The 14,884-nt window shown below is 34.0% G+C and overlaps 3 protein-coding genes across 6 annotated transcripts in view; all 3 read left to right on the top strand.

Annotated features, from left to right (window-relative positions):
• The first annotated feature begins 668 nt into the window (after positions 1-668).
• Positions 669-6,374, top strand: LOC105141997 (protein NLP8-like). Of its 3 annotated transcripts, none has more exons than XM_011049433.1 (6): positions 669-837; positions 1,317-2,571; positions 3,288-3,332; positions 3,521-4,279; positions 4,398-4,521; positions 4,843-6,374. In XM_011049433.1, exons 2-6 carry the CDS (start codon positions 1,630-1,632, stop codon positions 5,964-5,966), a joined length of 2,994 nt encoding a protein of 997 aa, XP_011047735.1. In that variant the 5' UTR covers positions 669-837; positions 1,317-1,629; the 3' UTR covers positions 5,967-6,374. The 3 variants fall into 3 exon arrangements, with proteins under 3 accessions (XP_011047735.1, XP_011047734.1, XP_011047733.1); XM_011049432.1 differs by having other exon boundaries at positions 1,134-2,571; XM_011049431.1 differs by having other exon boundaries at positions 669-2,571.
• Positions 6,375-7,487: 1,113 nt separating this feature from the next.
• On the top strand, positions 7,488-10,453 carry LOC105141996 (peroxisomal membrane protein 13-like). Of its 2 annotated transcripts, XM_011049430.1 has the most exons (6): positions 7,488-7,598; positions 8,448-8,675; positions 8,768-9,045; positions 9,348-9,440; positions 9,848-9,882; positions 10,071-10,142. In XM_011049430.1, the coding sequence occupies exons 1-6, from the start codon at positions 7,574-7,576 to the stop codon at positions 10,084-10,086; spliced, it is 675 nt and encodes a 224-aa protein (XP_011047732.1). In that variant the 5' UTR covers positions 7,488-7,573; the 3' UTR covers positions 10,087-10,142. The 2 variants fall into 2 exon arrangements, with proteins under 2 accessions (XP_011047732.1, XP_011047730.1); XM_011049428.1 differs by lacking the exon at positions 9,848-9,882 and having other exon boundaries at positions 7,489-7,598; positions 10,096-10,453.
• Positions 10,454-14,317: 3,864 nt separating this feature from the next.
• Positions 14,318-14,884, top strand: part of LOC105142004 (GDSL esterase/lipase 4-like) — a 2,509-nt gene continuing 1,942 nt past the window's right edge. The window contains exons 1-2 of the mRNA XM_011049438.1: positions 14,318-14,618; positions 14,713-14,831. Of these exons, the coding sequence (XP_011047740.1) occupies positions 14,348-14,618; positions 14,713-14,831 (390 nt within the window). The 5' untranslated portion in view covers positions 14,318-14,347. The remainder of the gene's footprint in view (positions 14,619-14,712; positions 14,832-14,884) is intronic.

The raw sequence follows: 14,884 nt of genomic DNA, 5'->3' as shown, positions 1-14,884 counted from the left end.
ATTATGATGTTTGCTTAAGATTATAAAATTTTTATAGAAATTAAATCAAAATAAATTATAAAAACTAATTTAAAATAAATAAAATATTGAAGAATGAAACTGAAAAAAAAATATAAAAATTTAATACAAATCTAATATTGAATAATTAAATTAAAAAAATTATAATTTTTTTATATAAAAAAACATAAAAACGATGAAACTAAAGGTAAATTAAAAAAAAATAATTTTTTTAAAAACTGAAGCGCCATCATCTTCACTCCCTGTTTTAATAATTATATGAAAAGTGAAACACCATAGTCATTTTAGCATAATTTGAATAGTAAAACAGCATATTTTGTTTAAAATAAATTCTTTATCACATATATATAACATAAAACATTATATAAAAAAAGTTGATTTGACATGAACGCATGAAGATCAAATCAAATCTTAATCTCCATTCATAAAAGCTGGATGAGAATATCACCTTCTGATAAAAAAAAAAAAAACAAATTCAGATTCACTACCTTAGTCATTTTCAAAATTTTAACATGAAACAGTGTAATTATTAAAAAAATCCAGGTTCGTTGTTGTAAACTCCTCCAACGAAAAAACAAAAAGTATATTAAAGATAACCAACCTTGCCGTTTTTAGCAACCCAAGGTCTTTTGTATAGAAAAATCCAACCCCCCAAAAACAAATAATAAATCTGGTAGTTACCGCCTCTATAGGGTTTCTCCTTTTAGTAATTATTCATACACAGCATTCTCTCTCTCTCTCTCTCTCTCTCACAGACTTGACTCTCTACCTTGGCATCTTTACTGAAACAAATTGCAAAGTTTCGAGGAGATTGGATTTGTAAGTGTTTGTTGTTTTGACAATTTTGTTTCTTTTTGTGGTCAAGGTTGATGTTTTGTTTGTGGTCGTGTTTCATTTTAGTTCATTTACATTGAATTCAATTATCCAGAGTCTTTTTGACCATTTCTAAGCAGCCCCGGATAAAAAAGACTCAAGCTTTATGCACATGGGTAAAAAAAGACACAATCTTTACTTATGTTTAGCTATATTTATGTGCTTATATATATAAAGAAGAAGAATTTGGAGGTGGATTTTGTGAGTTATTTTTGATTGTGGAGTGTGGACTTATGTTGCAGTGAAGCTCGGAGGCTTTGGATATTGCAAAAATTTTAGATGTCATGTTATTAGATTTTGGTTGCTATTTATAGAAAGGCGGTAGTGATGTATTAATTAGACTCTAAATGTAGTTATGTGTGTTTGGTGGTTGCTGTAAGCTGATATATCTTGATTTATTGGCTTGTGCTACTATATATATACAGGATTGAAAGGAAGTGAGATTTGGCTTTGTGGGTAATTGCAATTGAAAGACGTGAAAGGTTGGTTTTTTAAGTGCAATTGAGTTGGTTTTAGTTGTTCAAATGAAAAACAAAGAAGGTTAAAGAGAGGAAATTGAGTTGTTTGTTTAGAGGGTAGAAGAGTGGAACTTTGATGGATTTGAAGGTGGAGTTTAATTAGTAATGTGCACGTTAAGGAAGTTATTAAGGGAGGAAGAATTGAGTTCCTTTGGATGTTGCTCTGACTCAAAAGAGGGGTGAGGTTATTAGGAGTATATTTTGGTTAGTTGTATAAAAAATGGAGAACTCCTTCTCGTCAAAAGAAAAGGGGATGGGTTATTGGGCTTCACCAAGAGCTCAGATGGATACTGTCACAACTTTCGGTGGCGCTCCAAGGAATTCATTTTTTGAGGACCCATTCAACAGTTTTTCAGAGCTTATGAATTTTGATATGTATGCTGGATGGTGCAACAACTCATCAGCTATGGATCAAATGCTTGCCCCCTATGGAACGCCATCTTTTCCTTCGACATCCTATCCATCCTTTGATGCAGGAAGTTTTGCAGAACAAAATTCTGCTTCAATACAGGAAACAATAAATGCTGCTGGGACTTCTTACAATGGTGGAGATAAAGTGATGCTTCAGCAAACAAATTCCCATTGTGGTTATCCCTCAGATTCAATTGATGCTGATGATTTGGGTGCAAAACATGGTAATGGAGTCGGTCAGCAAAACCATTTCCCAAACACAACGTATTATATTATGTCACAGCCAGTTGGGCCTTCACTAGATGAGAGGATGCTAAGGGCATTATCCCTGTTGAAGGTTTCATATGGAGGGGGTATTTTGGCACAAGTATGGGTTCCCATAAGGAGTGCGGATCAATATATTTTGAGCACTTCAGAGCAACCATACTTGCTTGATCAAATGCTTGCAGGGTTCCGAGAAGTGTCTAGAACATTTACTTTCTCTGCAGAAGTGAAGCCTGGTGTGCCTCTAGGACTTCCTGGTCGTGTATTCATTTCCAAAGTTCCAGAGTGGACTTCAAATGTAAGATATTATCGCAAGGCCGAATACTTGCGGGCAAAGCATGCAGTTGATCATGAAGTCCGGGGCTCTTTTGCATTACCGATCTTTGATCCTGATGAGATGTCCTGCTGTGCTGTTCTGGAACTTGTCACTGTTAAGGAGAAACCAGATTTTGATTCAGAGATGGAAAATGTCTGTGATGCGCTTGAGGTTAGTTTCATTTTACTATATATTCTGGTAAAAAAGCTTTTGTTCCCATTTAAATCAGTCTGTGTTGCGCAATTTCAATGATAAATTATGTATCTTGCCTAGCAACCTGTTTTCCATTTAAAAACCCTGTAAAGGAGAGGGAGGGAAGAAATTGTTTGCTCCAAGTGAGAACAAATTGTTGTTCATGAATAAGTTCCTCCCTTTTGAAACCTCTTGTTCTGCTTCTTCCATTTCTTTGGATGGGAGTCCAGCCTGTAAGTACTTGGTATGTTGTTGATAACAAAAAGTTCTTTTTTCTTGCTATTATGTTTTAGAACTATAATTTGCTGCATTTTGATCAAGAACATTCGATTTATCATCTAGGAATTAATTTGTTGTCAATATTCTGCATCATTTAAGGATGACAAGCAAAATTGTTGCATATGATGGGAATATATGTTTAATGTCCTGGTTTTTGTGTTTCTATCACTAAAACAACTACTGATACAAGCGAGTTTAGTGTATGGAAGTCTACACCTTTTGGTTTTATTGAAGCATATTAGTTTTAAAAGTTCTTTACTTTTATCACTTGGACAATTTTTGCATCTTGAAATTTATGAATCGATGATTAAAGCTTGCCAGTTGTTTCATGTGACAACCATCTGAATCAGAATCCAAACTTTATGTGAAAATATATGCTGGATGGCACTGTTAATTCTTGACTTGACTTTTTGCAGGCTGTGAACTTAAGGAGCACTCCACCTCCTCGACTTCTTCCTCAGGTATTTATCTGCAACTTCCTTTTTCTTTTTGTTGGATAGTTCTAGCATTCACACGAAATGGAAAGGGTGCAAAACACAAGCCTGCAATTTGATAATGAAATAAATAAGAGTAAACAATGAGAAGGCCTAGCTCTGAACACTTTCAATCAGCACTTTGTCTTTGTCTAACGGAAATCATTATTTTTCAGTGTCTCTCAAGCAACAAAAGAGCTGCCTTGTCTGAAATAGCCGATGTTCTACGAGCTGTATGCCATGCACATAGATTGCCACTGGCTCTTACATGGATGCCTTGCAATTATACTGAGGAAGCTGTTGATGAAATCATAAAAGTGCGTGTTAGGGAAGCCAATTCAAGGTCAAGTGGTAAATGTGTCTTGTGCATTGAAGGTACAGCTTGCTATGTGAATGACAGAGAGATGCAAGGTTTTGTGCATGCGTGTGCTGAACATTATATTGAGGAAGGGCAAGGTATAGCTGGAAAAGCAGTGCAATCAAATCATCCCTTCTTCTTCCCTGATGTGAAGACATATGATATAACTGAGTATCCACTTGTTCATCATGCACGCAAGTATGGTCTAAATGCTGCAGTTGCAATCAGGCTAAGAAGCACCTACACTGGTGATGATGATTATATTTTAGAGCTCTTTCTCCCTGTAAATATAAAGGAGAGTTCAGACCAGCAACTCCTGTTGAACAACCTCTCAGGTACCATGCAGAGAATTTGTAAGAGTTTGAGAACAGTTTCAGATACAGAATTTGTTGGACAGGAATGTTCTGAAGTTGGGTTGCCAAAGGAAGCACTGCCAAGCTTCCAACCAATTTCCATATTAAATGGAAGCTCTCAAACTGCATTATCAGAAGGAAACTTGAACTCGGCTGCCAATCTGCCTCTTAATGTGTGTAGTTCAAAAAATGATAAAATAGGATCAAATAGCTCTAACGCACAGGTAACTTCCTTGAGATGTATTTCTGTCCCTTTGGTGAATTAGCTTCCCAAAAGTAGAAAGAACATGCTTATTGTATTGAACGGAATTTGTTTTTCATTTATATATATATTTTGCATAGACGACGAGTGGATTTAGAAGACAGGTGGAGAAAAAGAGAAGCACAGCGGAGAAAACTGTGAGCTTGAGCGTTCTTCAGCAATACTTTTCTGGAAGTCTCAAGGATGCTGCCAAAAGCATTGGTGGTGAGCTCCATGCCATGTATATACTTATGAAATCAGACTTTAAATATCTAAGCTTTCTGGAGGATTTTTCATTTGACTCATGAAAATGTTGTTCTTCCATTTCTTATGAATTGTTGAAATTTTTGTTTGGATCATTTAGCTTCATCAACCAAGGTTCTTTTATTCCTGGTATTGGTGGAACTAGTAACTTGGGATGTACTGTTGGTTGTTTCCTTGTTTAACTATTCTCTATGCCCTCTGTCAACATATCCTTTGAAAACAAGATAGCATTTTTGCCTCCTTTTAGAATAATTTGTGGTTAACCTTTAAATTTCTGTGTAGTTTGCCCCACAACACTGAAGAGAATTTGCAGACAACATGGAATATCCAGATGGCCATCCCGAAAGATAAACAAGGTGAACCGTTCATTAAGAAAAATACAGACTGTGCTTGACTCTGTTCAGGGGGTGGAAGGAGGGCTGAAATTTGATCCAACCACAGGTGGTTTTGTAGCAGGGGGCTCCGTGAATCAAGAATTTGATCATCAAAATGGTTTTGTGTTTCAAGCAAAAAACCTATCCAAAGGAAATTCCGAACCAGCTAACCACGATGTAGTTTCTGTACTTCCGGCTTCTTGTACTGATGGAAATAATTCTACTGTTAAAGTTGAAGAGGATGAATGCTGCATAGTTAGCGGGGGGGAGTTAAAGGACTGTAGTGTTCATGTGATTGATTGCAGTGCAGATTCCAAGTCAGTTGCAATAGATGCAGGATTATGTGAACAGACTAGCTTTGGCTCTGGACCTTGGGCTTGTCTCGAGAATGACCTCCCAGGTTCTTTTGCAAAAGCAGGCAACATAGGGGGCATGAAAAATGGCGGTATTATACTAGAGAACTCGGACTCCTGCATTGTGCCTCGAAGCTCACTCCCCTTTTTTGCTGCTGAGGAGATGGATACCAAAATGGAGGGTGATGATGGAAATGTAGAGCGCAACCAGCCTACTTGTTCAAGCATGACTGACTCATCAAACAGCTCTGGTTCAATTATGCATGGCAGCATATCAAGCTCTCCGAGCTTCGAGGAGAGGAAGCATTCAAAAGAGAGAACTAGTTTTGGTGATGGTGATTTAAAAATTACTGTAAAAGCCAGGTACAGAGAAGATATAATACGATTCAAATTTGATCCATCAGCAGCAGGATGTCTCCAACTCTACGAAGAAGTATCAAAGAGGTTCAAATTGCAAACTGGAACATTCCAGCTCAAGTATCTAGATGACGAAGAGGAGTGGGTATTGTTGGTGAGCGACTCTGACTTGCTGGAGTGTCTGGAGATAATGGAATATGTTGGGACTCGTAGTGTGAAGTTCCTTGTTCGTGACACGCCTTTTGCTATGGGAAGCTCAGACAGCAGCAATTGCTTTTTGACGGGAAGCTCCGAACACATGGGTGACACGGGCAATCTATGAGTCTAGCTCGTGTCTTTTTGGTTGAAATGGGGAGTATGTACTTGCCATAATTCATCTGCACTTCTTTCTTTCAAAGTATTTGCAGAACCAATCACAAATTGGACTCCAATACAGTACAACCGAACATTCCCGGTGCAGAAATATAGTTGTATGATTGGTTGTCAGAATTCCATAAAAGAAAGAGTGGGGGAGAAAAGTTAGGAAAAAGAGAGATGATTTTGTATGACATAGTTGATGTTAATGTATAATGCTGTATATGCTAGAAGTGGCAAAAGATGTTTAGTTGCAGAAACATAATCGGGGAACTGTGTTCTTATGTTATGTACTGTAGTGCCCTTAAACCGAGTAGATTGTGTAGGGTTTTACATCTCAATTTATGAAAATGGAAAATGTTCAAGTTTCACGACATTTCTTTCTACTTTTGGCTGTCAAACTTCCTTGTTTGTCATGACAGTATCACAGACAGATAAGCACAAACGCACGCTCCTGCAATCCTCCTTGGTATGTGAACTACTTAGATAATCAAGAAACTTGAAAAAGATTAACAAAATCTATGGACCTCTTTGAGCAAGCAAGCAAGCAAGCGTTTTCACAGGGCAACTGCTTTTGATGTCTGAATATAGTTAATTCGGTTAAGCGTGGATCAAGAGTACGTTATTGACTTTAGTTATATTGTTCTATTTTATAACTCTACGGATTGTGATTTGGTAAATCTCGAAATATTTAAGAATTCGAAGAGTTGGTCCGGTGATTAAGACTCGTGCTCTTAACATGGCTGCAAGGATTCAAATCCTCTTTCAAATTTATTTAAATAAAATTCTTATTAACTCTCTACAATATATTTCATTCCAAATGAAAAAATGGGCTATAAATTTCAGTCTGCCTAAAAGGTCAATTCCGTAATTCGCTAATCCAAGAATTGGTTCGACCAAGTCCTTTGAAAAACCTCTTTTTATTTTTATTTTTTCTATAATAACATTTTAAAATATTTGAGTTAATTTATCTAATTTGGTATTTTTAACCTTTTTTGTTAGATTTTTTAAATTTAGTCCGATAATTAATCAAGTTCAAAATCTAAATTATAGATTGATTGAGTTCATTCTAATTTTATTTTTTTTATAAATCAAAAAAATTTTATTTTTATATAATTAATATATTGCAATTGATTTTTTAATTAGGTTTTGCTTTGTTAATCGGAAACCTAGTCTGACTTATTTTTTTTTTTTTTTTAAAACTTGATCCCATCAAGTTAATCAATAACGGGTTGCCTGTTGGTTTTTAAAAATATGGTTCCTGTAACTATATATAAAAAAAGAGGGGTGAAAGAGGGGAGGAGAAGTTGCTTCAGTTTTTCCTCTCAAACTACTGGTTAGTCAACGAGCCATTAAAGAAAGGAAAAATCCATGTCAGCAACAGCAAAATTACAAACAAGCACAACTGGACCCTTCAGAGCGCGGATACTGTAATAGCAACAATCACAAAATAAAATAAAAAAAGAATAAAATTAAGATATATATATATATATTCATACAAGACTGTTTTCCTAGTTCTGCAGTAAATCTCTGTTCTCTCATTGCAATAACTGATGCCTTTTCTCTGCAACTCGCATGGCATCCAACCCACAGCCATCAGGTTCTCTTAATTAATTTTAATTTGTATGTCTTTATTTATTTCTATCTCGAGATGATCTTTTTAGTTGAAGGAAAGAGGACTGATTTATGGGTTTTGTGTAGTATTAATCAAGGGATCATGGGAGCTTTTTCTTAGTTTCAAAGATGGGATCTTTATGGGTTTTTTAAAATTATATTTATGGGTTGTGTTTGGTTGGTAAGAAAGATGGAAAAGAGAAAGGAGAAGAAATGGGTTTTTTGTATTTGATAAAGGAATAGTGGGTTTAGTTTTATTAAAAAATAATTACAGTTTGAAGGTCTTTTTAGAATATAAATTTGTGAACTTTTTTCATGGGATTTTTGTCTTTGATAAAGAAATAGCATTTCTTCGAAGTTGGTGTTGTGATTATGAGTTGAACTTGTGAAAGGTAAAAAGGTTCTACTTTGTGGAGTCAATAGAAGTTTAAGGTGTAATCATGTGGAAATTTGTTCTGATTATAAGCTGTGCTTGAGGTCTTTCTGAAAGATGCTTAGGAAACATGGTGTTTAGCTTTTTATATGCCTAATAATTTCTTCGTTTTCTTTGTTGCATTGACTTGTGATAAATTTCATTTTCTCATCTTCTTTTTGCATCATTTTCGAATCTCTCAACTTGCTGTAATCTATTTTGCAAACTTGTTATGCTGAAAAATGACTCTCGAGCTGTACTGATCTGCCAAGATGCCTTTTCTTACCTATGTAAAAATCATGTCACTTATCTTCTCTGCGTGCATTCTTTTTTGACATCGTTCACTCTTTAGATGCTATTTAATTTTTAGTTGCTTTACCCTGTAAAATTTCTGTGATGTAACTATGTGGTTCCATTTTGCAGCTAACAATCCTCCCCCGAAACCCTGGGAGCAAGCTGGTGGTTCTTCTGGTGCTACACCTTTTAAACCACCATCAGCTGGCAGCACAAGTGATGTCGTTGAGGCTTCAGGAACTGCAAGGCCCGGAGAAATTGTTCAAAGCTCAGGTAGTGCCGCAAACACAAATGCTGTTGGTAGGCCTCTTCCTTCAAGGCCTTGGGAGCAGAATTATAGCATGAGCAGCTATGGAGGCGAGTAGAGATTTTTATTAGCAATATAAAGTTTTGCTCTTTGTTGTGATAGTTGAATCTTGTTTAACCTTTTTTCTCCTAACCTGTTTCAGGTTATAATTCCACTCTGAATTATAATTCTGGATATGGGTCAGGAATGTATGGTTCATCATATGGTGGAGGGCTGTATGGAAACAACATGTATCGAGGAGGGTATTCTGGACTTTATGGTTCTGGGATGTATGGTGGTGGAATGTATAATAGTGGTTTCGGAGGCCCATTGGGTGGTTATGGAATGGGCATGGGTGGTCCTTATGGAGCTCAAGACCCTAATAATCCTTTTGGTGCACCTCCATCTCCACCAGGGTTTTGGATTTCATTTCTTCGAGTGGTAATACCTATGGTTTTCTTTTGATTAGTTACATATGCTGTTTCAAGAAATGATTGGAGTTATAAATGTAATTTATTTATAGACATGGTCCAATTAAATGTTTATTAAAGTCTAATGTTGTTGGGTAAGAGCAGAGATCATATCAAATTAGATACCCAATGGCCCAATGCATGTGACTTGCCGGAAGAATTTCACCTTTCAAATTGCAATCATGTTAAATTAGTTGCTTAGGAACATATCTGATTAGTTTAATTGCCTTATTATTCTTCTCTAGAAAATCACCATTTTCTCTATGATGACAGTTGCAAGGCGTGGTGAACTTTTTTGGTCGCATATCGATTCTCATAGACCAGAATACACAGGCTTTTCACATGCTCATGACTGCACTTCTTCAGGTATTCTCACTATCTTTTTCCTTGCACCTTGTTTTTTGCTGGTTAAGTGATTGTCAGATAAAATATTATCTCATGTCTGGCTCTCAACACTTGCTTTTTTACTTTCGTCATAATATCATTATGCATGATCAAACCTATGTCATCCAACTTGATAGTATTAACTAGTTCTCATTAATTTAAGCTGCCAGCTGCAATGGTGTTGATGTTAGGATGATCATAAACACTTTGTGGAATAAATTAAACTTGGAAGCAATTTCATCCTTGTTCGTGAGCGGATGCATATTTTTAATTCCCATTTTATATTAGAATGGGATATGGCTAGATGGCTTCTATCTTTGTGTTTCGTAGCAAATTGCTTTGTGTTGAAGTTTTGAGACACCAATCTTTGGAAATCCTTTGAACTGTAGCTTGTAGGAACAGCTATCTTCTGTGGTCCAAATCAGCATTATATAGAGTTTGTTTATTTCTGCATTTCAAAAACATTTTTGAAAAAAATTATTTTTTTAATTTTTTATTTATTTTAAATTAATATGTTTTTAGTGTTTTTAAATTATTTTGATGTGTTAATATCAAAAATAATTTTTTAAAAATAAAAAAAACGATCATTTCCGTGTATTTTGATACAAGAAGTTATTTAAAAAGTTAATTGTGACAGCTTTTCGATCGCTCTGGTATGTTGTATGGAGAGGTGGCTAGATTTGTATTGAGGCTGCTAGGGATCAAAACAAAGCCTAGAATGGCCCACCCGTATGGTCCCCATAGACTTCCTCTTCCAGGACCAGAAGGTACCAATGCAAACCCGCTTTACATAGAAGGACCAAAGCCAGCTCCAAGTGGTTCCTGGGACAGTGTCTGGGAGAATGACACTTGCAAATGATGCAGTAGTATTTCTCTTATGGATTGAATCTGATTTTTCTTCCTTGATAGAAAATAAACAAACTCTGTTGTAATCCTCAGCAACATGAGCTGCACTTGAATTTTCGGTGTGAAATTAAATGTAAACTTTGAAATCAGCATCGTGTTTCTTCTAGTTTAATTGCGAGAACAGTATTATTGGTGTGCTAAAAACTTGGTTTGGAAGTTGCATTAAACTGTTAAGAATCTTCCAGACCTGAGTTGAAAGGTAAACACCTAAATTTGATGGGTACAAAAAGGGACTGAACCAGCATCGCCAGACAGCTGAGTAGAGCTTTTTCAAAATCATTGATTTTTTTTAAAATTATTGGTAATTTTATTGTTTCGCAGTTAGGTTTTCAAATATCTTAATTAAAAATTTTATACCGATACATAGTTTAAAAAATTTAAAATTAGTGTTAATTTAAAAAATTTAACGATTTTTTATGTTATATTGAAACTATTAATTTATTTTTAATAAATTATTTATACGTAGAACAAATTCAAGTAAGATAGAGCAAATAATAATATTATAAAGAGGGTCTTAGAGAATTATGTTGTAATTAGATAACTTCAAAAATAATATGATATTTTTTAAAAGTTTATATATTAAAATCTAATTTGTCATTAACTCACATGAAATACATTTGTATTATAAAGGTTGCATGACTTTTGATATAAAGCATTAAAAAAACTAAAAAAAAGTTAGAGATAATGCTCTACCAAGTTGGAATAACATGACTTTTGATATAAAACGTTAAAAAAACTAAAAAAAAAGTTAGAGATAATACTCTATCAAGTTGGAATAACATAGTGGCTTGGAGGGATTTTAGGTTATTATACATTATAGAGGATATATGAATGTAGTATATATAGCACTTGACATTTAAGTGATTTACACAACGCTCACAATCCAGTGCTGAGAATTGAAACCAGCAAATTCATGATTTGGTTACCATATATACTGCAGCTCCGTTTCGTTCATTGCACATGCGAAGTGGATGGTGAGACTAATTTTAATAACATTTATCTTTAATTAATTTATTGTTATTTATAAATATATTTAACTTGTAATTTTTTTTTCTTGTAGGCTACATCTCTTGGATGTGAGTCGAGTCCAATGAAGCTTTTTATGAAGACACACGTGTAGAGTGAAGATCGTTAAAAGAGGGTGCAACAGTTTGTTGACAACCGCGCTAAACACTTCGTGGTATGTTCGTTCAACTATTTTCTTTTGTAAGTTATTATTTTCTTGAATTGAATTTGATGGTTTCTTTTTTAATTTTTGGGAGAAATATAATAGCAAGTTGATGGAGAGACATTAGGACAATCCTTCAACCTATCTGGATTTTGATCTAGATTTGTTGATGGAGGTAGGAATGTTTGATGGACCTGATAGAAATCAGGTATACGAACTCTCAAATATTATGGCTGAAAACTTGTGGGCGACCCGTAGTGTCTCAACCGTTGGGAACTTCCAATCATTATCGAGCACTCAGTTTTAGGAGTTCGTGATCTCACAACAACATACGACTCATGTAAAAAAAGAAAACAACTCTCGACGGATTATAAACAACTATGCCAAATGGTCATGGACATAAAATCACAAATGAGTGATGCGCGTGTGCTTCATTTTTGGTCATATGGTCCTGGAAACGACCAACTTCCTCCTCCTCCTTTAGCGCTGCCATTATTCTAGTTTAATTTTTTATTTGTACAACTAAAATTGTAATGAATATTTGGACTTTATATCATTCAATTTTATTTTTACATAATTTGATTTTATACAATTTGATTTGCTTAATTATTATTATTTTTAATTATTCTATATAATTTTAATTTTAAAAAATATTATAGATGGAGTTACTGACAATCTCAATCTATTGATATTTTCTAGAGAGTTTGAAAAAAATCACTACATATACCACAATCACTAATAGACTAATTTCATCGGTGATTTACCAATGGGAATACCGATTGCCTCAGTCCGTTTGTATTTTTCAAAGAGTTGGAAAAACTTAACTGCATATGCCACAATCACTTATAAAAATATGTCGACAGAACTAATTTCATCGGTAATTTACCAATAGAAATACCGACTGCCTCAGTCCGTTTGTATTTTCTAGAGAGTTGAAAAAACTTAACTACATATACCACAATCATTGATGGAAATATGCCGACGGATAATTCCGTCGACATATTTTCCATGGGTATTTTTTTTAGCATACATATTTTTTATCTGTAAAACCATCATTTTTTTTATCAATATAATTAGCGACAAATGTTATACCAAATGATTCATTTCATCAATGAATTAATTAGTAAAATTACCGATGGAATGTTATACCAAATGATTCATTTCATCAATGAATTAATTAATAAAATTACCGATGGAATGATAATCTCACATTGACGAAAAAATTTCATCAATAAAACTATTAAATGTTGTAATGAAAATTTCTAATATGCTAGACATGAATTAAAAAAAAAACATATATAAACCACACTAATCTATTAATATAAAACTTACTGCAATAAAAAAAAAAAAAATCAATTATGAATCTATTGGGATAATAATGTCTTTGGCATTATCCAGTCTAAAGATTCAACTGACTAGCCTTTGGCTTATTACCTTTGACTGGGTAGAATTTAGATGGTGGAATGGCTAATTGATGATGAGTTCGAGGATGTTGGATGTAATAATTTGCTAGATGCAATTATAGTTAAGTTTACTGTATAACAAAGCCTGGGGATGATGGGTGTGGTACATAGCTTTTTAAATTTAAATGTGTTTAAACTCATCACGCGTAACTAGCTTAAAAATATTATATTATGATCATATTTTTAATCTTTTTAAATATAATTTTTTTTTTAAATATATAAAACACACTGATCTGTTAATATAAAACACAACAGTGCACTCAAAAAGATATTCAGTTAACAATCTATTAGGTTAATAACGTCTTTGGCATTATCTAATCTAAAGATTCAACTAACTAGCCTTTGATTTATTACCTTTTGACTGGTTGGAATTTAGATGATGGAATAACCAGTTGATCATCATTTGAAAGAAATGAAAGGGAAGATTCAGCTACTCCCTTTGTTTATCAATCTGAATTGCTGCAACTCTTAATTAACTGAGTTTTAATAATTCATAAAACTTGCTTTGCTTGATTTATTTTTGAGTCAATATTATTTTTTTATAAATAAAATTAGATTATGTTTTGTTGATTTAGATCAACTTGTCTAATCTATAACTTAAATCTTGAATTGGGTCAAGTAGATTTAGTATATTTATAATTATTGTGTGTAAAATTCAATTTTTTTTATCGCATTTACAGGAATTGCTCAATGTGGGAGCAAGGGAATTTGCTATTTTAAATGCAGGGCCAAGAGGTTGCCCACCAGCCATGAGACTAAAGAAAGAACTCCGTGGTAATAAATGCGAAGAAGGATCCTTGACGACTTCCTGTTTAAAGGAAATTCTTTGACCAGCGGATGCGAATTGTAATCACTCCTCTGTGACATCATCTCTTCATATTTATGATTTTTTAGAAAACATTTTTAATCGTAGTTTATAAAAAATAAATTTTAAAAAAATATATATTTCATTAAAATGGTTATAAAATAAATTTTTTATGCAAAATAAATTATCTTAACTTCTACCAAGTTAAAATTTGAAATGCAATTATAAATGAAAATCAGTATAAAAAACAGAGGTTATTTAATTAATAATAATACCTCATGGAAGTTTTCTTACACCTACCATCCTTTTAAATTTCATTTAATTAGTATAATTTTGAGAATTCAAATCTATTTAAAAATAAATAAATATCGATACCTTCAATTGTATAAATTCATACAGATTCACCTAACTAGCCTTTGTCTTATTGTCTGAATTGCTGTAACGTGTCCAAAGTGCCCAAATCAGAGTTGTCAACATGCAAGAATATGGTGTGACCTCTATGAATAAGTGGAATGGAAGAGCGAAGCGACATTGGGAACGGTAGGTAATGGCTGCATCAAAATTAACCTTCAATTTTCTTCTGCTCAATTTCCTTGCCAGCCTTCGCATCCCAGAAATCTCCCTATGTGATCGCTCTAGACAGCCAAAAAGACATGTTGCTATGTTCATATTTGGAGATTCAATCTTTGATGCTGGAAACGATAACTATATCAATCTCAGCGTTTCGGATAGAGCAAATTATTGGCCATATGGAGAAACCTTCTTCCACTTTCCTACTGGGAGATTCACCGATGGCCGTCTCATTGTTGACTTCATCGGTAAGCATTGGAAAATATAATATGAATCGTTTTGCGAAATTGTTGTTAAGTTTTTTGGGTTGATTTAAATTTTCTAATGGATAATTACATGCAGCAACAAAGATCGGTCAACCGTTCGTCCCCCCATATTTACAACCTGGTATTAATTTCACTAATGGAGTAAATTTCGCAAGTGGTGGAGCTGGTGTCTTTTATGAAACTGATCCTAAAGTGGTACGTGATTGTTAAATAATTATTTAGGTGTGATTTGAATATATAATTTATAT

The sequence above is a fragment of the Populus euphratica genome, unplaced genomic scaffold (assembly GCF_000495115.2).
Source record: "Populus euphratica unplaced genomic scaffold, PopEup_1.0 scaffold197.1, whole genome shotgun sequence".
Taxonomy (NCBI): domain Eukaryota; kingdom Viridiplantae; phylum Streptophyta; class Magnoliopsida; order Malpighiales; family Salicaceae; genus Populus; species Populus euphratica.
Note: the sequence above shows the minus strand (reverse complement) of the source record. Positions and strands in the feature narration are given on the sequence as shown.